The sequence below is a fragment of the Saccopteryx leptura genome, chromosome 1, assembly GCF_036850995.1.
Source record: "Saccopteryx leptura isolate mSacLep1 chromosome 1, mSacLep1_pri_phased_curated, whole genome shotgun sequence".
NCBI lineage: Eukaryota > Metazoa > Chordata > Mammalia > Chiroptera > Emballonuridae > Saccopteryx > Saccopteryx leptura.
The window spans coordinates 259,679,107-259,700,863 of NC_089503.1; the positions used below are offsets into that span (position 1 = coordinate 259,679,107).

Genomic DNA, 21,757 nt, shown 5'->3' on the forward strand with positions numbered 1-21,757 from the left:
CAAGGACTGTCAAGGACGGGTGTGTGGCTTGGCTAATGTCTCCTCTGTAGCCCGGGGCAAAAGGGCGAGTTTGAGGCCCCGCAGAGCGCTGAAGGGTGGAACTGGGTACTGGGAATGAGGGATCTTTAAATGTAGGCGGGGCTTGAGGGATCGCTCTGGGCGGGGCCAATTGGGCTTAGCCAATCGGAAGCACCTCCCGCGTCGCACCGCCCCCTCCTCTCCTGTCTTGGGCGGGCGCTCGCCCCCTGGCCCGGCGAGTGCACAGGGCGGCGGGGGATGCTCCCTCCGCCGCCGCCGCCGCCCCCTTCTCCCCCACTCCCGCCGCAGTCGGGCTCAGCGTCCTGCAGCCACTACCCGCCCCCGCCGCGACCCCGGCCCCGGCCCGGTCCTGTGGGTCCGTGGCCACACGGGACTCTGTCCCCTCCAGCCTCGTTTGCCCGCCGGAGCCTCGCCTCGCAGGTACTGGGTAGGATGGGCAGAGGCGCCCTGGGAGAGAGGCACGTCCGGGAGGGAAACGCGGGTTGGGGCAAGGTACACAGGGAAGGGGATGTCTGTACACTGCCAGGGTGAGTGACGAGTCTCGGAGGGGGAGGGTGCTGGTTTCTCTTTGGGGAGGTGAGTCTCCAAACTCCATAGGTACAGTGGGAGGAGCTCTCAGGAAGGATGCAGTGACCCGAGACTGACTTGGTAATGGGAGGAAGGAGACCCTCACTACTAGTCTCTGGATTCAACAGTCAGGGCATCCGAATAGGGGTCAAGAAGCCCAGCTTTTTTTGGACAGAGATCGGGGTACCCGGCACAGAGCACTGCCCGCTATCCTGCAGGGCGACCCATAGATGTGAGTGCTAGAGGCTGGGGCCGAGTGGGAGAAGCTGATGGAGATGTGAAGAAGGCACTAATGGAGCCAGACTGTGGAGGGCAGGGCAGGCTAATTGCACCCTGCTGGCTGCTGGCAGGTTCCTTATGGGGTGGGGGTATGCCTGGGGGAATCGGCAGTCAGCCAGTGCCTCACTGCATCCTTGCTGGGCAGCCCATGGGCAAAGGGTAAGTGAATCCTGCCCACCCTGCATAGTTAGGGTCTCAAGAGTGCTGGAATGGGGCGGGGGGTGGCCCAGGGTCCTTCCCCAGCTCCACAGAGACACACAACCCATGAATTGTCCATACATCCTGAAAGGTTCCTCTATGTGCTGCTCTGGCTGTGGTTCCTGGGAGTGAGTGGTGTGGTGGGTATTTTGCCCCACAGCAGTTTCTGCCTTGGGGACTGAGGGGGCAGGAGTCACCTTCTCCTGGTCCACCTCTGCAGGACAGAGCTTCGCTTTGGGCAGCGACACTGTGACGGGTGTACCCATAGCCACATACTAAGATTTTCCACATGAGATCTGGTCACCTACCCTGCTGAGTGGGCACCAAAATGCCTCTTTGCTGAAGAGGCAGCTGAGGAGGTAATTTTGCCCTGGCTGGGATACTAGAGGGTCCCTCTGCGCAGCCCCTGCAACCAACGTGTCACTCATAAAGGGGCTCATTCGAGTGCCTTCAGGGTCTGGTGGGTTTCTTTGTCTTCCTTTTGGGTGGGAGAGCCCCCTGCTCCCTGTCACCTTCCCACCTTTCTCAGCTCCTTAAGAGCCTTCCTGGGTGCCCCCTGTCCTTACTTGGTTCATAAGATTCCCACAATGTCTCCTGGGATGGTGTGGAAGAGGGCTCTGCTCATCCTCCTTCCCTGGCCTTCGAGAAGGTCTCATGCTGCAGACAGACATATTTGACAATTTTGGTGTTCCAGGACCCCTCAAAATGGAAAGCAGCCCATAGGGTGTTCCTCACCATTTAGGGGAGCTCTCTAAAGAACTTGGGAGACATTACCCCCCCCAAAACACCCTTTAATGGACATCCTGATTCTCTAGAAATCCCTGAGGTCACAGGGACCCCAGTTTTAGGTCCAGGTCACAGTGGGAGAGGAGAACATATCCCTGGGAAATGGAAGGGTCTCTTGTTTCCAGGTCCTTCTGGTCCCACTCAGCCTTTAGAAAAAGGATGCCTCCATGGAGTCTCAGGCAGACCACTTTGTTGTTCTGTTTCTTGTGAGGTCCTGGGAGAGCGTCAGGCACCCACCATACCTGTGCCCTGAGCTCTGGGGCCCCTCAAGGGCAGGGACACACTGTTTCCTGTACAGATGATGGCTCTTCAAGAGGGAGCCAGGAAGACCCTGCAACCGCTGCCCCCCCACCCCCCAGTTGGCACTGACTTTAGTCCCTGCCCTTCCTAGCTGTGTGACCTTGGACAAGGTACTGAAACTCTCTGAGCCTTGTTGCCCTGTCTATAAAATGGGGTCAGGGATGCCACCTGCCTTGGTGAGTGGCAATGGGGATTAAAGTGATAATTCTGATAAAGAGCTCAGCCCACAAGAAGCACTAGGTACATGTTAATATGATGGGCAACAGGAATGCCCTCCACCCCTCTGCTCTCACAGAAGCCACCTGCCGCCTGTCCCCACTTCCCCACCCCCACCCTGTCCAGGGCACTTTAGGACTCGGCTGCCAGGCGAGGAGGATCATGGCCGACAAATGGCTGAATTTGGCCTGTGCGTAGGGTGGCTGAGTCACATCCCCAAATTGCATCTTCATTGGTGCATTTCCGAAGGTCATCTGCCAGGCCCCCACCCCCTTCTCATCCTGTCTACCAGGCCGTTCACTTATCCCGTCTGTCCCCCCCCCAGGCCCCCCAGCAAGGACCTGAACTTTGAGGAAGGATAGTGAGAGGGGTGCTTGGGGTTTCCCACTCTCCCAGATGAGGGCAGGCTCTGGAGTTGCTCTGCTGACAAGCTCTCAGACCTGCTTAGCAGCCAGTAGCCCTCAGGGTAGTGGGCAGGGGCTCCAGCTCAGGAGGAGAGCAGCACCCAAGTGTTTGTGAGGACAGAGAAAGGGATATCAGAGCCAAGGTCAGCCTTAGAAACTGTGAAGTGCCTAGTCCACAGGAGGCTAGGCCTTATAAACTATGAAGTGCTGGGCCTGTAGGAGACCAGCCCATATAAACTGTACAGTGCAAAGTTTGTAGGAGGCCAGGCCTTATAAACTGTAATGTACTGGGCCCAAGTGAGGCCATGCCTTATATACTGTAAAGTGCCAAGCCTGCAGGAGGCTAGGCCTTATAAACTATGAAGTACTAGGCCTGCAGGAGACCAATTCATGTAACCAGTGAGATGCTGGACCTGCAAGAGGCCACGCTTTATAAATTGTGAATGATCAGGCCACAGGTGGCGACAGCCTGGTTGATGTGATGATTGGGAATGGCGAAGAAGGAACATGTTCTAAGACTCATGAGGTCACTCACCATGGAAAGAATATTTCTTGGCCCTGGCCGGTTGGCTCAGCGGTAGAGCGTCGGCCTGGTGTGTGGGGGACCCGGGTTCGATTCCCGGCCAGGGCACATAGGAGAAGCGCCCATTTGCTTCTCCACCCCTCCCCCCTCCTTCCTCTCTGTCTCTCTCTTCCCCTCCCGCAGTCAAGGCTCCATTGGAGCAAAGATGGCCCGAACCTGGGGATGGCTCCTTGGCCTCTGCCCCAGGCGCTAGAGTGGCTCTTGTCGCTGCAGAGCTACGCCCCGGAGGGGCAGAACATCGCCCCCTGGTGGGCAGAGCGTCGCCTCCTGGTGGGCGTGCTGGGTGGATCCCGGTCGGGCGCATGCGGGAGTCTGTCTGACTGTCTCTCCCCATTTCCAGCTTCAGAAAAATACAAAAAAAAAAAAAAAAAGAATATTTCTTACACTTTGGTGTGCTGATACCAGCACCTGGGGGCATGTAGTGAGCAGTACAGACCCAATCTGGGGGGGGGGGCACTGGACAAAGGCACAGTTGGTCCTGTGATGCATGGGGTGGACACTTTGACAAAGGTCACCAATGTCCTACTCACATGCATGGCTCATCTTAACATGTCCTTGACAGTTTACACAACTGTCACCCCAGAACATAGTTTTAGAGCCAGGGAGATGTCCTGTCTGTGCACATAGTTCCCCCCACACCAGGCCCCCAGTTATGCTGGTTTGGCCTTTTCAAAGGGATTACCACTTGGCACACTGCCCACTGCTGCCAGGCCTGTTGGGAGAATTCCACCCAGGCAGTCCGGTCCAGAATCTGCCCTGTAAGGAGATAGTCCCTTCACAGCATGGTTTCTCAATTTTCCCAGCTATAAAGCTGTCCAAATCCCAGGACCCCCTTCTTGGGAGTATTGTGAGGATTTAGGAGAAAATTTGTGTGAAGGATGGAGCCTGATATGTGATAGATAGTTAATAAATGGCAGGGTCATAGCAGGTAGCATGCAAGGTTGAGGAAGTAGGCTGTAGCGGGTCTGGCAAGTCAAAACCCAGCAGACCAGACTCCAGACAAAATCATTGAGGTCCCTGCTCTTGAACATGACACCCACATTACAGCCCTATGCTGGAGCAGAATCTGATGATGTTGAGCAGTCTGCTCCTCACCTGGCAGGGAAACTGAGGCTGGCCTGGCATCACAGGTTGTGGCTGAGCATGTCTCACAGGCCCTATATTCTTTTTTTTTTTTTTTTTTGTATTTTTCTGAAGCTGGAAACCGGGAGGCAGTCAGACAGACTCCCGCATGCGCCCGACCGGGATCCACCCGGCATGCCCACCAGGGGGCGATGATCCGCCCATCTGGGGCCTTGCTCTGTTGCAACCAGAGCCATTCTAGCACCTGAGGCAGAGGCCATGGAGCCATCCTCAGCGCCCGGGCCAACTTTGCTCCAATGGAGCCTCGGCTGCAGGAAGGGAAGAGAGAGACAGAGAGGAAGAGAGGGGGAGGGGTGAAGAAGCAGATGGGCGCTTCTCCTGTGTGCCCTGGCCGGGAATCGAACCCGGGACTCCTGCACGCCAGACTGACACTCTACCACTGAGCCAACCGGCCAGGGCTCACAGGTCCTATAGATTCAATTCTGGGATCTTAGAGTTAAGTCCTAGATTGCCACGTTGGTCCTGAAATCTGCTTGGAGATCATGGACCTGTATCTGCCCAGGCTGGAGGGAGCTAAGGGTCTCTATAGCCCTAGCCTCAATCCATAATGTCACCCCATTCATATCCTACACCTAAGTAAGTGTGTTAAGACCTTGGAACAACTCAAGGGGAAGAACTGGAGGCTCAGTAGAGTGAGGTTAAATTGTCCAAGAACCTGTCCTGCTTGGTTGGTTAGAGCATCGTCCTGAAGCACAGAGGTTGCTGGTTCAATCCCTGGTCAGGGCACATACAGGAGCAGATTGATGTTCCTATCTCTCCCTCTCTCCCTTCCTCTCTCTCTAAAATCAATTAAAAAAAATTTTTTTAAAGCTTGCCTTTAAAATAAAATTGTCAGCAAGAGACCAGCTAAGGTTGGAATCATCTACCGACTGCACATCTATATGGCCCCTAGTCTTCCCAAACAAACCTATCAGCAGATCCCATCTCGAGGTATACAGAAATATTTACTGAGTATTGGCTATGTGCTAGGCATTGTCTAGGTACTTGGAGACCTAGAAATTAGTGGGCAAAGGTCCGGTATGAGAGTGTTCCTGGCAGAGGTGTTATAGCATGTGTAAAGGCCCTAAGGCAGGACCTAGCTGGTTGGGATCAGTGATAGGGAAGCCAGTGTGCTTGAAGGGAGTCACTTTGGGGAGATTGAGAAAGATGAAGGATGTGGAACCTGGACCATAGAGGGCCTCCTGGCCATGGTGAAGAGTTTGGTTTTTTTGTTTGTTTGTTTTTTACACACAGAGAGAGAGTCAGAGAGAGGGATAGACAGGGACAGACAGGAATGGAGAGAGATGAGAAGCATCAATTATTAGTTTTTCGTTGTGACACCTCAGTTGTTCATTGATTGCTTTCTCCTATGTGCCTTGACCGTGGGGCTACAGCAGACCGAGCAACCCCCTGCTCGAGCCAGCGACCCCGGGTCCAAGCTGGTGAGCTTTGCTCAAACCAGATGAGCCCGCACTCAAGCTGGCGACCTCAGGGTCTCGAACCTGGGTCCTCCACATCCCAGTCCAACACTCTCTCCACTGCACCACTACCTGGTCAGGCAAGAGTTTGGTTTTTATGTGATGATAATAAGGAGACATGAGAGGATTTTAGCAGGGGAGGGACATAGGTTGACTTGTATGTTTCTGGGGTGGCAAACCCATGTGTCAGCTGTTCTGGGTTCATGAACTCCCAAACCTCAAAATGTTCTGGAGTGGTGGCAATAGTCCCTGGCCCTCTGTTCAGTTGGCATGACCATGTCCCCCATGCCCCTGCAGGTCAGCGTGGGAGCCCAGCTGCTGAGCCATGCCGGGACCCCGGTGGCCTGCAGTGAGTCCAACCCCAGCACCCACATAGTCATGAACAACCACAGCCACAATGGCTGTGGGGGGCGGCCACTGGGAGGCGGGCCGGGGGCCCTGACCCGAGACCTTCCGGACCCGGAGGCCAGCCAACCCCTGCAGCCCCCACATAGCCCAGGCCTCCAGGTGGTGGTGGCCAAGAATGAGCTGGGCCAGTTCTCACCTGGCAGCCCTCGGGGGCAGCTCCAGGACCAGGAGGAGGAGGAAGACGATGAAGAGGATGAGGCAGGTGGGGAGAGGGGCTCTGGGAAGCCCCCCAACGTGGGCCATCGCCTGGGCCACCGGAGGGTACTCTTTGAGAAGCGGAAGCGCCTCAGCGACTACGCCCTCATCTTTGGCATGTTTGGCATCGTTGTCATGGTGACAGAGACAGAGCTGTCCTGGGGGGTCTACACCAAGGTAGGCATGGCCCTTCCCCTTGGCACCTCATAGAAGCCCCCCCCAGTCCCCCACAGAGGCCCTGCCTGGCACACATGGCTGCTAGCCATCCCTCAGGCATGAGGTCAGGGCACATCAGCCCCGGGAGAGGAGGGTGGGGGATACAAGGGTTCCTGGAGATGGGAGGTGAGGTGCCCCTAGGGTTCTTACTGTGCCCACCTCTTGAAGGTAGCAGGGAGGCTGCAGATGAGGAGGTGGAGACTCCAGTCCATTCCCCTGCCTGTACCAAGGGGCTGCACCCTGGCTAAAGGCGGGGGAGGGTTTGCCCTCTCAGGAAAGATCTGGGCTGGGGAGCCCCAAACAAGGCCTGGGTGGGGTGCAAGGAAAGAGCTTCACTCCCTGAGCAGTTGGGGCCAGGTTACAAGCCTGGTTGTGGGTCCCTCAGTGCTACCCGAGGGTGTGTGAGGACAGAGAGCGAACAGGGCTATCAGCCCACAAACTGTGAAATGCTGTGCCTATGTGAGAACTGACCTTATACACTCTGAAGTGCTATGTTTGCATGAGGCCAGGCCTTATAAACTGTGACATATGGAGCCTATAGGCCTTATAAATTATGAAGCACTGTACCCACATGAGGCCAAGCCTTATAAATTGTGACATGCTTGGCCTTTAGGAGGCCAGGCATTATAAACTGTGAAGTTCTCATCCCACATGAGACTGGGCCTCACAAACTGTAAAGTGCTAGACCTATCTTACTTTCAGCCCAATCCTAAGGAGCAAGACGGGAGCATCAATTTCTGAGCAAAATGCCCAAGTGTGGGCTGCCCCAACCCCAGCATCATCCTACTGTCTGCTCTCTCTCTCTCTCTGCCCAGGAGTCCCTGTACTCATTTGCACTCAAATGCCTCATCAGCCTCTCCACAGTCATCCTGCTAGGTCTGGTTGTCCTCTACCATGCCCGGGAGATCCAGGTCAGTGCCCAGCTAGTCTGGAGTATCCCCTCTCCCTGCCCCAGAGACTACCAACACTAGCCACCTGGAACCCCAGCCCTCTAAACATAAAAGGACCAATAGCCTCCTTATAGAAAAAGATCTCTGTGAAGACACTCCATTTATACCACTTTAATTTTCCTGGAACACGTGTCTATGTTTTCATTTTTATTGAAAGGGTTAGTGAGAGCACAGGGCAGGGGTGCTGAGCTAGGGTCTGGTGCATGTGGAGCACACGAAGCCCTGGAGTCTTCTGAGGTTTTACAGTGGTGGGAACCAGTGTTTGTAGCACCAGGCTCCTTTTATATTCAATAGGACCCTATGGTTAAAAGATTTATTACATGCCAGGGAGTTTGTTCTTCTTTGGGGGAATTAATCAAAACCAGGACAGGCTTGAGTCTAGTTCAGGGTGTGTCAGCCAGGTGTTTCCACCAAGGGCAGACATCTGGGTCTGGTGCCAGGTCCCAGGGACACCAAAGGTTGTCATATTTGGCTCCTCTCCTCTAGTCTCTGACCCCTAATAGTCTGACAGGAGATAGGTGCGGAAAAATCCTGCCTGGGTAGCACCATGTGTAGATGTCTATGGGGACAACCAGGGTCTGGCACACAGGAAGGACTCTTGATGTGGCTGCATGTAGCAGAGAGGGGTACAGTGACAACACAGCTGAAAGGAAGCAGTTCTGAGGGTATAGCCACTGGAGACAATGTTCTGGCAGTAGTTAAATAGTTAAACACAGAGTTACCACATGACCCAGCAGTTCTACTCCTAGGTATAGATCCAAGAGAAACAAAAACATTCACGCAAAACTTGTTCACAGATGCTCATAACAGCCCTATTTACAATAGCTGGAACAGTGGAAAGAACTCAGATGTCTGTTAACTGGTGTATGGATAAACAAAATGTAGTCCATTCATACAGTGAAATTGCTATTCATTGTATTATTAGTATATTATTGTATTTATATATTACTCATTTATTTACTATTCAGCCATAAAAACAAAAGAACGAAGCACTGCATGAGTTTGCTAGGGCTGTAACAAAGCTGCACAACTGAGTAGCTTACACAACAGAAATTTATTCTGTGACAGTTCTGGAGGCAGCAAATCCAAGATCAGGTGCTGGCAGGGTTGGTGCCTGGTGAGTCCTCTCTTCTTGACTTGTAGGCAGTCACTTTCTTACTGTGCCCTCACGTGGCCTTTTCCTGTGTGCATGTATTCCTGGTGCCTCTTCTTCTTAGGACACCATTCCTATAGAATTAATGCCCCATGCTCATGACCTCATTTAACTCTTTAAAGGCTTGTCTCCAAATACAATCACATTGAGAGTTAGGGCTTCAACACATGGATTTGGAGGGGAAACAATAATTCAGTCTATAGCAGAGGTTGGCAAACTCATTAGTCAACAGAGCCAAATATCAACAGTACAACGATGGAAATTTCTTTTGAGAGCCAAATTTTTTAAACTTAAACTGTATAGGTAGGTACATTGTTATTAACTTAATTAGGGTACTCCTAAGCTGGCCTTTGCTAAAAACGTCTTCAATCTGATTGAACTGCATATGGCTCGCTAGCCGCGGTTTGCCGGCCACTGGTCTATAGCAATCCACCCTCTAGTCCAGGGGTCCCCAAACTTTTTACATAGGGGGCCAGTTCACTGTCCCTCAGACTGTTGAAGGGCCAGACTATAAAAAAAATATGAACAAATCCCTGTGCACATTGCACATATCTTATTTTAATGTAAAAAAACAAAACGGGAACAAATACAATATTTAAAATAAAGAACGAGTAAATTTAAATCAACAAACTGACCAGTATTTCAATGGGAACTATGCTCCTCTCACTGACCACCAATGAAAGAGGTGCCCCTTCTGGAAGTGCAATGGGGGCTGGATAAATGGCCTCAGGGGGCCGCATGCGGCCAGCTGGCCGTAGTTTGGGGACCCCTGCTCTAGTCCATCCCCCAAAATTGTGCCTCCTCCCATGTAAAATGCATTAATTTCATCCCAGTAGCCCCCAAAGTCTTAACCCATTTCACCATCAACTCTAGGTCTGAAGTCTTCTTTAAATATCATCTAGCCTGACCTGTGGTGGCGCAGTGGATAAAGTGTCAACCTGGAAATGCTGAGGTTGCTGGTTCAAAACCCTGGGCTTGCCTGGTCAAGGCACATATGGGAGTTGATGCTTCCTGCTTCCCCCTTCTCTCTCTCTCTCTCTCTCTCTCTCTCTCTCTTTCCCCCCTCTCTATAATGAATAAATAAAATCTTTGAAAAAAAATAAAAAATAAAAGTATTAAAAAAATATATCATCTAAAGGAGCTCTGAGTGAGATGAGATTCTTCTCCAGCTGTGAACCAGACAAGTCACTTTCTTTCAAAATATAGTGGCAGGACAGGCAGAGGATAGACACTCCCCTTCCAAAAGGTAGAATCTAAAACAAGAAAAGGATGATGGGTCCTAAACAAGTCTAAGGGCCGCCAAGGCAGATTCCAGGAGACCTGCAAGCTCAGGAATGATCCTCTTGGCTCAGAGCTCCACCTTCCAGGCCTGCTGCAGTGGCTGCATTACCCCCTCGGCCCTGGGAGTGGCCCTTTGTGTCTGTCTTCTGTCACTCAGCAAGAGGTTTCAAGCGTCATCCCTGTTGCAGTGTGTGTCAGTGCCTCACTCCTCTTTATGGTTGTGTAATAGTCCATTGTGTGAGTGGGCACATTTTCATCCACTCATCCTTTGACGGACACTTGGGTTGTTTCTACCCTTGGCGATTGTGACTAGTGTTGCTGTGGCTGTGCACGTACAAGGATCTGTGGAAACGTGTCTTCATTCCTCTTGCATATCCTACCTAGGATGGGATGGTTGGGTCACTGGTCACCCTGTGTTTGACTTTTGGAGGACCACCAGTCCCGTGTTCAGTTTGAAGTGTCGCCAACCCTGGGATCTAAGGAGTTTTGCCTCTGAGGCCACGTTTCTCATAAAAGTTGTGTGGGAGGGATTTAAGCTTGGTTCTTGCTGGGGGGCCTGGACCTATGTCCCAGACCCACCGCCGCCTGCCTTGCCCACCCTCTGCAGCTGTTTATGGTGGACAATGGGGCAGATGACTGGCGCATTGCTATGACTTGCGAGCGTGTCCTCCTCATCTCCCTGGAGCTGGCCGTGTGTGCCATCCATCCAGTGCCTGGCCACTACCGCTTCACGTGGACAGCACGGCTGGCCTTCACCTATGCACCAGCGGCGGCTGAGGCGGACGTAGACGTGCTGCTGTCGGTCCCTATGTTCCTGCGCCTCTACTTGCTTGGCCGCGTCATGCTGCTGCACAGCAAGATCTTCACAGACGCCTCGTCCCGCAGCATCGGGGCCCTCAACAAGATCACCTTCAACACGCGTTTCGTCATGAAGACGCTCATGACCATCTGTCCAGGCACCGTGCTGCTGGTCTTCAGCATCTCCTCCTGGGTCATCGCGGCCTGGACCGTGCGAGTCTGCGAGAGGTGTGCCTTGACACCCACCCCCTAACCCTGTGACCCCCAGGCCCACCTATAACTGCAGTGACTCAGGGCTCCCTCTGCCATCTCTTTCATCCCTTTGATTTCCCCCCACCCCCTTCCAGTTCCTGGCCTCAGTGACTGTCCCATAAACCTGGAACTCCTGGCCCCTCTCCTGACCCACATGCCTTTGGGACCCCAGATCCCTCCCTCCTACCTTTCCTCAGGGGGCTCATATCCCACTTTCTCCCAGACCCTCTGCTCTGTGCAGCTGACTTCTGACCTCTGGCCCAGGCAGTGGAGGCAGCAGGAACAGGGATGCCTTGCATCTACCTGTCTCCCTTCAATTTAACTGGCTCTCCTTCTCCCCTCTGCCCACCCTGCTGGACTGTAGGGAACACATGTGAGTCCCACCTCAGTCAAGCTTTGTACATAGAGTTGCTGCCACGTGCTACCCACCAGGAATTTAAGATTAGCTGCCTAGAGGAGAGGGAATGGGGAGGTGAGACAGGGTAGCCAGGACCGGCAGGAGCCCATGGAACATGAGAAGAACCCATTCCTGCTTGGAGCCAGGTGGGATTGAGTCAGGCCCAGAACAGTGGGAGGCAGGCCATTCTCAGATTCTGTCCACTTGGTGTCCTTGGGAGCTTTATCTCCAAGGGGTGGGAAGGAAAAAGGGTTTAGCTCTAGTGTCTTGTTCGAGCAGCTGACCCAGGAGTCTAGAGTCTGGGGTGAAGGAGAACAGACCCAGCCTTTAGGACCCCTGCTTGGGATTTGTTCTGAATGGCCCTGGAACCCAAGAGACTGGCTATCAACCCAAGTTACAGATAAGGAAACTGAGGTTTTCAGGGGCAAAAGGGCATTCCCAAGGGTTTGTTTCTCGTTGGAACAATCCCAAGGGTCCTAACCCCTGGGGAGATCCAGGAGAGGGAGGGACACTGCTGGGCCTCCCAGGACCTAGAAATACCTCTTCCCGCAGGGGTCTCCAGCATTGCGCCTAGTTGGGTAAGGTCTTTGGTGGGGGGGGGGGTCTGTGTTGGGTGCTGTTATGATTGGGCTCTCTGGGTAGGGGGTTCCTGGGCTAGAATTGTCCTCTGGAAACCCACTCCTCACCTCTTCAGGCCCCCCATCCACAGTCTCCCCTGCAGACTGCCATGGGGCTCATGGGTGCCAGGGCTCAGCTCTTCTTGTCATTCAGGCTTACTACCTGGGGGTTGCATAGGTCCCCTTGGATCCCTGATGTGCCCTCATGCCAGTTCCCACAGCCGACCCCCCACCCCGTGAGGGTGGGCTCAAGATCAGGGTCTGGGGAGTTGAAGAGGGGCATTCTTCCTCAGGCATCCCTGAGGTCCAGGTTGGTCATTTCAGGGCCTCCAGGTAGGGGTGGGGAATGGGGCAGGGTGATGGAGGCTGCCAATCCTAAATTCTGGTCCATATTGCTGCTTGAAGCCCCCTTGCCTGCCTCGCTCTGCCCCTGTGGCTCTGTCCCACCCCACCCCACCTCCTGCATGCCCCCACTCTCTAGTCTTGGGTGGGTGCAGCACCCACCGAAGGCTAGAGGGCCCCCCTTGGCTCCTGCCTCCTGAGTGGGGGATGACTATCTCCCCAAAGCTGGAGGCCAAGGCAGCTTGGAGCTCAGGTACCTCAGTGAAAGATGGGAATCAGTTTCTGGAAGCCCCCCATTGGGATGGAGATTCCCAAACACCAGACCTGCTAAGGCCTTCGTCACTCCTGCCCCCATTGTGGCTTCCCTTCCATCTCCTCCTCATCTTGAACCCCTAGCCCTAGCCCTATCTGCCTGAAACAACCTTCCCCCAGAATCCCCCCAGCCAGGGGCCCACCTTCTTTGTGCCACCTCAGTTGACCCACCCACTGACATGGGTTTCAGATGGCCAGAGGCCTGCTAAGGAGGGGTCATTTGGAAGCAGCTTCCCTAAGCTGAATGGGCTTCGCAGGCTGAAAGCTGGGCTAGAGCAGGACCTTGAGCTGCCCCCAGACCTTGAGAACTAGCCCCTCAACCTCCCAGCCTGGGCTGACTGTAAGTAGAACCTGTTTCTAGCCCGTGTGGCCAGGGTTCCAGGCCAGGCTGTGATGGGGACAAAATACTGTCCTTTGCAAGGCCTTGGGACCTGTCCCCTATACCCACACACCAAAAATTTAGCCCCTGTTTTCTCCCCAGTGCTGAGCAAGCTGTCCCCATCCTCCTTACCCCCAGGTCAACCTTAGGCCTGGGGACTGGTGCTGCCCTCCACATACTGATGTCCCTTCTACCAAGTCTTGGAGCATGATCCTTCAACCTCTGATCTCTCCCAGTAGCTCTCCCCTCTCTTCAGGGGCTCAATGGCTGGGGAAGGTCTTTCCAGTGTCTGACTTGAATCCTCACCTACACTCCCGGCCACTCCTGGTGCCTGTGACCACCCGTGTCCACGTCTGTCTTTGGGTAGAGTATTGTGTGGACATGTGTGGATACATGAACCTATCTGCACCTGGATCCCCCTTTGCCCTGTGACGAGGGCCGGGAGAGAAGATGTTCCAAGCAGCAGCTTGGGGATGGGCAAGGAAGAAAAGAGCGAACAGGAGGCTGGAAAGGAGGATGTGGGTGCCTTCTGCCCTGTGGAGTCTGCCTGGGAAGCTAAGCACACAGGCCCCCGCAACTGTGCCTTTATTACTGAGTGCACAGAATGACCCTCTCCCTGCAGTTGAGTCACTGCCCCAGAGGGTGTGATGGAGGAGGGACCAGTGTGGGCTGACCAGCCCTCCCCACTGTCTCCAGGTACCACGATAAACAGGAAGTGACCAGCAACTTCCTGGGGGCCATGTGGCTTATCTCCATCACTTTCCTCTCCATTGGCTACGGAGACATGGTGCCACACACCTACTGCGGGAAAGGCGTGTGCCTGCTCACCGGCATCATGGTAAGGCTCAGGGCCCTTGCATATCCCCCACTGACAGAGTGCACCCTATCACGAGCTGTATCAAACAGAGACAAACATTTGTTTTTCAAAAAACAATGCCATCCCACCACTGTTTCCTTTCCTCCCACAGAAGGAAGGGCCATTTTGCAGGGGCTCACCCCAGCCCCCTTCACTATATGTAGATTGTCCCTAGTTGTCACCATCTCTTGGAGCCTGCAGCCCAGTTGCTCTGGTCCTGATCACTTCTCATTCCCTCCTGTTTGGGCACAAGCTGGGGGTCTACTTCCTCCTGCCTCCCCCACGAGGGCCGCCCTTCTCCTGGCTACGCTGTTCCCTCTCGTGAAATGGCATCACCCACATGTGCTTGTGTTATTTTGTGACAATGGAAGGGAAAAAAACAAGATCCACTACAATCCGTCGGCCCCTTCCCCAGCAAGTGAACTTATAAACAAAACAATACCAAAAATACTCAGATACGGTGAGGACTTTAAATCCAGAAAACACTCAGTGAAGTGGAAAAGCTGTTTTGCCTTTGTCTTCTCTGGAATGCGGCTCCTGCCAGAAAAACAGTTTCCTGTCCAGCCTGCTACTGGCTCCCAGTCCTCGCCCCAGCACACACACATGCAGTCATGCTTGGATCCCTTTTAGCTCTGTCCTCTTCCATCTGTGCCCAAGTATGTCCCATCTTGGTCACTGTCCAATGGACTTGTCCCCTTCTATCTCACCAGACACATGTCTCCCTATTCTTGAATTTCAAGGCATCCCAGTGGTGCCTCCTCTGAGCCTGGCATCTTTTGCTCAACATGGCGCCATGCTATTGTGCAGATCTGTTGGCTGTTCTTTTTCCTTCCTGTGTAGTATTCCGCGAGCAGGTTTCCAATATGTTCTGCCCCCAATCAACAGGGCTTTTCCTGAGAACAGGCTCGTAGATCCTCACCCTGATCAGTAACCCTCAACAGGCTCTCCTTAGAGGGTAACTTTGTGCCCACCCCTCCAGACCCAATCAGGACAGTTTGACAGTATCCCTGACCCTTGTCCATTCTTCCCCATAAATGTTTTCTTCCACCCCTAAGAAAAACTGATTGCCCAGCTGCACCCCCACTGAGCCCCCAGGGCCCAAGCTAGGGTTTCTCCCTCCTTCCATCCCGAACTCAGCAGCCACTGGAGGAAGCAGCTGGCCTGTGAAGAAACAGGGACAGCCTCCAGCAGTCAGGGAGCCAACTTCTGGCTCCATCACCAGCCCCTGCCACCTACTTCCTGAGGCTGATGATACCTCCTCAGTGCCCTAGGCTCCCTGGACCCCACTTCTCAAAACAACCTCCTGCCTCCCTCCCATTCTTCCTCCTGTGTCGCTTTTTGCTGCCCCCCATCTGTCTTCCTTTCCTTTCTCCTTGGGGCCTCACTCCTGCCCTCTGTCCCTCCCAGCAGCCCCCAAGTAGACAAGCAAGACCTCTTTGACCTCTTTTTCTAGCCAGAGTTTGGCTGCCATTTAGGACATGCTGGGGAGGGTGGTTGCAGCCACATGAGGAGGCATCCTTCTCCCACTTCCCCACCACCTGCAGCCCGTGCTCTGACTCTTCCCTTCTGCAGATACCCCACCATGGGCAGCTGGCTGGCGCTTCCCTCTCACTGCCCTTCTTACTTGTCAGCTAACCCCCATTACTGTTCAATAACCTGTCAGCCTGGTCTGTTTCCAGCACCCCACCTCTAAGTCCTGGAAGATTCTAAATTCTCCATGGTATTGGTCCTGAATGTGCTGCAGGTCCTGTTTTTTGTCCTTATCCCCAAGCCTCAGTTTCCTCCTCTGCCCAGTGGAGATAAGAGGCGTTGTTGGGATAAAATGAGTTAATTTGTAGAACATGCTCCCTAGACATTTGATGGATAAAGCTAATGGGATCAGCAGTTAGTGAACTCTGTGCCAATGCAGGCTTGAAGGGTAAAGTTAAGGGTGGAACCAGAGCAGGCTCCCTGGAGTAGGGAGGTTCTGCTTGTGGCCTGGGATTCACATAAAGCAGGACATTGATGTGCCTCCCACACTCCTCATGCAGGGGGCTGGCTGTACGGCACTCGTGGTGGCTGTGGTGGCCCGGAAACTGGAGCTCACCAAGGCCGAAAAACATGTGCACAACTTCATGATGGACACACAGCTCACTAAGCGGGTAAGGATGCTGCCCCCCCATGTGGCCACCTGCCCTCCTGATCCTCAAGGGCAGACCCTGACCACCTTACTTCTGCACATCACAGGCACACCTATGTGCCCACAAATCACTATCTCCTGTGCCTGACAATACAGCACCAGACTCTGCAAATTATGAGAATGTTCATGAGCTGTGCAGAAATGTGGCAATGGCCACAAGTGTCCACCTGTGTGCCTAGTTACACAGCCCAGCCATGGGCCATGCAGTGAGAAGCAGGAATCCTGAAACCAGGCAGCCAAGTGCAACTTACAAGCTGACCTTGGCAGGTTGATGTCTATGTGCCTCAGTTTCCTCATGTATAAAATAGTGAACTGCTCTTTCTCTGGCCCCAGGTAAAAAATGCCGCTGCTAATGTTCTCAGGGAGACATGGCTCATCTACAAACACACCAGGCTGGTGAAGAAGCCAGACCACGCCCGGGTTCGGAAACACCAGCGTAAGTTCCTCCAAGCCATTCATCAGTAAGTCCAGCACCTTTCCCGCTCACGTTTCTGTATCCGCCTGGGGCGGAGGCAGCGTGACACCCCCCAAACCCTGGGAGGAGGCACAGACAGCTCAGCATGGTCTCGTCATGCTGGTGGTTAGTTGATTAGGGCCTGCAGCTCCTGTTGAATGGGATAGTTGAGATGGTCAGAGGGAGCCAGCACTTGCCCAGGGAAATCACCTTTGATAAGTCATGCAGCCCCCAACATAAATGACAGGAAGCATATTTTATTCTCTGTAATAGCCAAATTTATTTTGCCCCTTAGGCACTGAAGCAATTTCCCCTTTTTGCTTTGGCTTCCAGAAAGCTCACAATTTGTGGCCTGATCTGTAAACTCATTGGGAATAATTAGAAATTACTTAATTTCCTCTTTTATCCCTGTGTCCTGAGAATTACTTAATCAAGTAGTTCTCATCGTTGGCTGCTCACTGGAGACACTCAATGTAGAAATCCTACAGGCCACACTCAACACTAGTTACAGTACAGTCTGGGATATAGTCTGGGTTTAAGCTTAAATTCCTCAGGTGAGTCCATTGTGTAGCCAGCGTTGGCAACTTTTTCTGTAAAAGACCAGATAGTAAATATTTCAGGCTTTGTGGATGAGATGGTTTCTGTCACTGCTTTACTCTGACAGTAACAGGAAGGCAGTGGAGATGAAAGGGGTGTGTCTGTGCTCCAATAAAAATATTATTTTCCAAAACAGGGATCGGGTTAGATTTGGCCCACAGGCTATGATATGCCAATCACTGTCCACTAGAAATATCACATGAGCTACATATATCATTTTAAAGTTCCTAGTACCCACATTTTTTAAGAGAGCAAAAGTATGCAAGTAAAATTTACTATACTTATTTAGTATATCTAAATTATTATTTAAACATGTGGTTAAGATAAAAAGTCATTGCCTGACCTGTGGTGGCATGGTGGATGGAGTGTTTGTTGACTTGGAATGCTGAGATTGCTGGTTCGAAGCCCTGGGCTTCCCGGTCAAGGCACATACAATAGGCAATCAATGAACAACTAGAGTGAAGCAACTATGACTTGATACTTCTTGTACTCTCCCCTCCTCTCTCTGTAAAATCAATAAATAAATTTAAAAAAAATTTAAAAAGATAAAAAGTCATTAATGAGATATTTTTAAAAGTTTATTTTATTTTATTTTTACAGAGACAGAGAGTCAGAGAGAGGGATAGATAGGGACAGACAGACAGGAACGGAGAGAGATGAGAAGCATCCATCTTCAGTTTTTCGTTGTGACACCTTAGTTGTTCATTGCTTGATTTCTCATATATGCCTTGACTGCGGGCCTTCAGCAGACCGAGTAACCCCTTGCTCAAGCCAGCAACCTTGGATCCAAGCTGGTGAACTTTGCTCAAACCAGATGAGCCTGCACTCAAGCTGGTGACCTCGGGGTCTGGAACCTGGGTCCTCTGCATCCCAGTCTGACGCTCTATCCACTGTGCCACCACCTGGTCAGGCGTCCATTGTATATTTTACACTTACAACTCATTTTTTTCCATTTATTTATTTATTTATTTATTTATTTCAGAGACAGAGAGAGAGACAGATAGGCAAGAACGGAGAGAGATGAGAAGCATCAATCATCAGTTTTTCGTTGACACCTTAGTTGTTCATTGATTGTTTTCTCATATGTGCCTTGACTGTGCGCCTTCAGCAGACTGAGTAACCCCTTGCTCGAGCCAGTGACCTTGGGTCCAAGCTAGTGAGCTTTTGCTCAAACCAGATGAACCCACGCTCAAACTTGCGACCTCAGGGTCTCGAACCTGTGTCTTCTGCATCCCAGTCCAACGCTTTATCCACTGTGCCACTGCCTGGTCAGGCTACAAGTCATTTTTATTTGGACCGACTACACTTCAAGTGCCCTGTAGCCATTTATATGATGTATGGGACAGCACTGAGTGTAAACAGCACCAAACCCTGAGGTCTGAGGCACTCAAATGTAAATTACAGTTGAGTCACAGGTACCTGATTTAAAAGTAAAACCGTGTCTGTAGGCACTTTTCAGAATGAGCCTCTCTGAGGTGTGTTCCTGTCTCTTGGAAACCCTGCTCCTAGGTGAATCAGACAGCTTCCCCAAGAGCTCCCGGCCAGACTTGGGCTGATAAGTTAGAGAGTGAGATGAACAGTGTTAGGGTCTGAACCAGTACAGCAGGAAGGCAGCTGAGTCACCATGGGGTACAGAACCCAGAGGCAGCACAGAGGACACCAGTGTGAGCAGCGGGGTGGGGAGGTTAGATGGAGGGGGAGCCCAGGGTGTGGTTGGGGCAGCCCGGATCCCGGGGTGCTAGAGGAAGGGAGAATGACCGTTTACAAGGAGAGACCAGGCCATGGGAGAAGAAGCTCAGCCACGTGGAATTTAATTTTGAAATTCTGTTTAATCATTTTTGCCTCTTTTTAAAAAACAGCTTTATTAAGATACAATCAGGGCCCTGGCCGGTTGGCTCAGCGGTAGAGCGTCGGCCTGGCGTGCGGGGGACCTGGGTTCGATTCCCGGCCAGGGCACATAGGAGAAGCATCCATTTGCTTCTCCACCCCCCCCTCCTTCCTCTCTGTCTCTCTCTTCCCCTCCCGCAGCCAAGGCTCCATTGGAGCAAAGATGGCCCGGGCGCTGGGGATGGCTCCTTGGCCTCTGCCCCAGGCGCTAGAGTGGCTCTGGTCGTGGCAGAGCGACGCCCGGAGGGGCAGAGCATCGCCCCCTGGTGGGCGTGCCGGGTGGATCCCGGTCGGGCGCATGCGGGAATCTGACTGTCTCTCCCGGTTTCCAGCTTCAGAAAAATACAAAAAAAAAAAAAAAAAAAAAAAAAAGATGCAATCAACACAGAGTCAACTGCACCTATTTAAAGTGTACAGTTTGATCAGTGTTAACTTATGTACACACCCATGAAACTATCATCACAGTGAAGATAATGAACAGATCCATCACTCCCAAACTTTCCTTATGCTGCTTACCATCCTTGTTTTTTATTTATTGATTGTTTTTAGAGAGAAAGGAAGGGGGAGAGAGAGAGAGAGAGAGACACACACACACACACACATAGACATAGATTTGTTTTTCTACTTATTTATGCATTCATTGGTTTATTCTTTTTTTTTTTTTTTTGACAGAGACAGAGAGAGTCAGAGAGAGGGACAGATAGGGACAGACAGGAAGAGAGAGAGGAGACGCATCAATTCCTCATTGCAGCATCTTAGTTGTTTGTTGATTGCTTGTTCACTGATTGCTTTCTCATATGTGCCTTGCCTGGGGGAGTACAGCAGAGTGAGTGACCCCTTGCTTAAGCCAGTGATCTTGGGCTCAAGCCAGCAACCTTGGGCTTCAAACCAGCGACCTTTGGGCTCAAACCAGTGACCATGGAGTCATGTCTAAGATCCCACGCTGAAGCCAGTAGCCCTGTGCTCAAGCTGGTGAGCCTGTGATCAAGCCGACGACCTTGGGGTTTTGAACCTAGGTCCTTCGCGTCCCAGTCTGACACTCTGTCCACTGTGCCACTGTTTGGTCAGGCCATTGGTTTATTATTATATATGCCCTGACTGGGGATCAAACCTACAACTGCTGTATCTGGAAGAGACTCTAACCAATTGAGCTACCTGGCCAGGGCTTATCCTTGTCTTTTAGCCATTTACATTTATTATGTTTGCTATTATAATTGGGATTACTTTATGTATGTATGTATGTATGTATGTATTTATTTAGTGAGAGTAGGAGAGGCAGACACAGACTCCCGCATGCATCCCAACTAGGATTCATCCGTCAAGCCCACTAGAGGTTGATGCTCTGCCCATCTGGGGCTCTTACTCTGTTGCAACTGGAGCCATTTTTTTTTAGCACCTGAGGCAGAGGCTATGGAGCCATCCTCAGCACCCGGGCCAACTCGCTCTAATAGAGCCATGGCTGCAGAAGGGGAGAAGAGAGAGTGAGAGAAGTGAGAGGGGGAGGGGTAGAGAAGCAGATGGGCACTTCTGTGTGCCCTGGCTGAGAATCAAACCTGGGACATCCACATGCCTGTCTGTTGCTCTACCACTGAGCCAAATGGCCAGGGCCTAATTGGGTTGATTTCTAATAATAATGGTCCCTACTTCCCAGGACTTTGGGAGGTCTAAATGAGATGATATGTAGAAATGCCTAGTATAGTCCCTAGCACAGAACAATCATTTGGTAATTCATGGAGTCTAACCCCCCCCCCTCCCCCACACACACACCTCTACTCTCTGCGTCTGCTTCTACTGTCACCTAAAAACCAGGGAGAGGAGCTGGTATCCCATTTGCTCAACTTTGCTGTGTTCAGGTGTTAGTCCTACCTTCTCATAAGACTTTGAGGCTCTTAAGGACAAAGAACTCTCTTCATTGACTCTTCACAGCTATTAACTGACCACTGGGTTCCAATCTCATCTCTTCCACCTAACTGTGGGGCCTGGGCATGTAACACACTACTCCAAGTAACTTATATGTAAAGTGGAGATGATGGTAATGTGCCTTTTCTCCAGGAATGGGGTATGGATCAAACATAGTTGGGGTGACATAGTTGTATGTGACTGCCACACAGTATTTTCTTTTCTTTTTTTTTCTTCTTCTTCTTTAATCTTTCTTCTTCTTATTCTTTTTTTTTTTTTTTTGAGAGAGAGGCAATGAGAGAGAGGGACAGAAACATCCAGCTGCTCCTGTATGTGCCCTGACTGGTAAATTGAACCTGCAACCTCCGTGCTCCGGGTCAATGTTCCAACCAACTGAGCCATCTGGCCAGGGATTAATTTTTATTGATTTTAGAGAGACAGATAAAGGAAGGGAGAGAGAGGGGAGGGAGAAGGGAAGCATTTGTTGTTCCACTCATTCATGCATTTTTTTTGGTTGCTTCCTGTGTGTGCCCTGACTGGGATTCAAACCCGCAACCTTGTTGTTTTGGTATGATGCTCTTAACCAACTGAGCTAACCAGTCAGGGCCCAGTA

At 51.9% G+C, this 21,757-nt stretch overlaps 1 protein-coding gene across 5 annotated transcripts in view; it reads left to right on the plus strand.

Moving 5' to 3' along the window:
- Window positions 1-263: 263 nt before the first annotated feature.
- KCNN1 (potassium calcium-activated channel subfamily N member 1) overlaps window positions 264-21,757 on the plus strand; it is a 28,400-nt gene continuing 6,906 nt past the window's right edge. For 2 of the 5 annotated variants that reach the window (XR_010747071.1, XM_066350256.1), the window contains exons 1-7: window positions 264-459; window positions 6,270-6,752; window positions 7,607-7,702; window positions 10,783-11,201; window positions 13,969-14,110; window positions 16,159-16,269; window positions 16,641-16,743. Coding sequence is in view for 4 of the 5 variants with exons in the window: in XM_066350256.1 (XP_066206353.1) it covers window positions 277-459; window positions 6,270-6,752; window positions 7,607-7,702; window positions 10,783-11,201; window positions 13,969-14,110; window positions 16,159-16,269; window positions 16,641-16,743 (1,537 nt within the window). In the remaining variant the exon portion in view is untranslated. Of the gene's footprint in view, window positions 460-2,143; window positions 2,280-6,269; window positions 6,753-7,606; window positions 7,703-10,782; window positions 11,202-13,968; window positions 14,111-16,158; window positions 16,270-16,640; window positions 16,769-21,757 lie in introns of those variants that run through there. The other 3 variants (XM_066350240.1, XM_066350237.1, XM_066350247.1) reach the window with 2 other exon arrangements.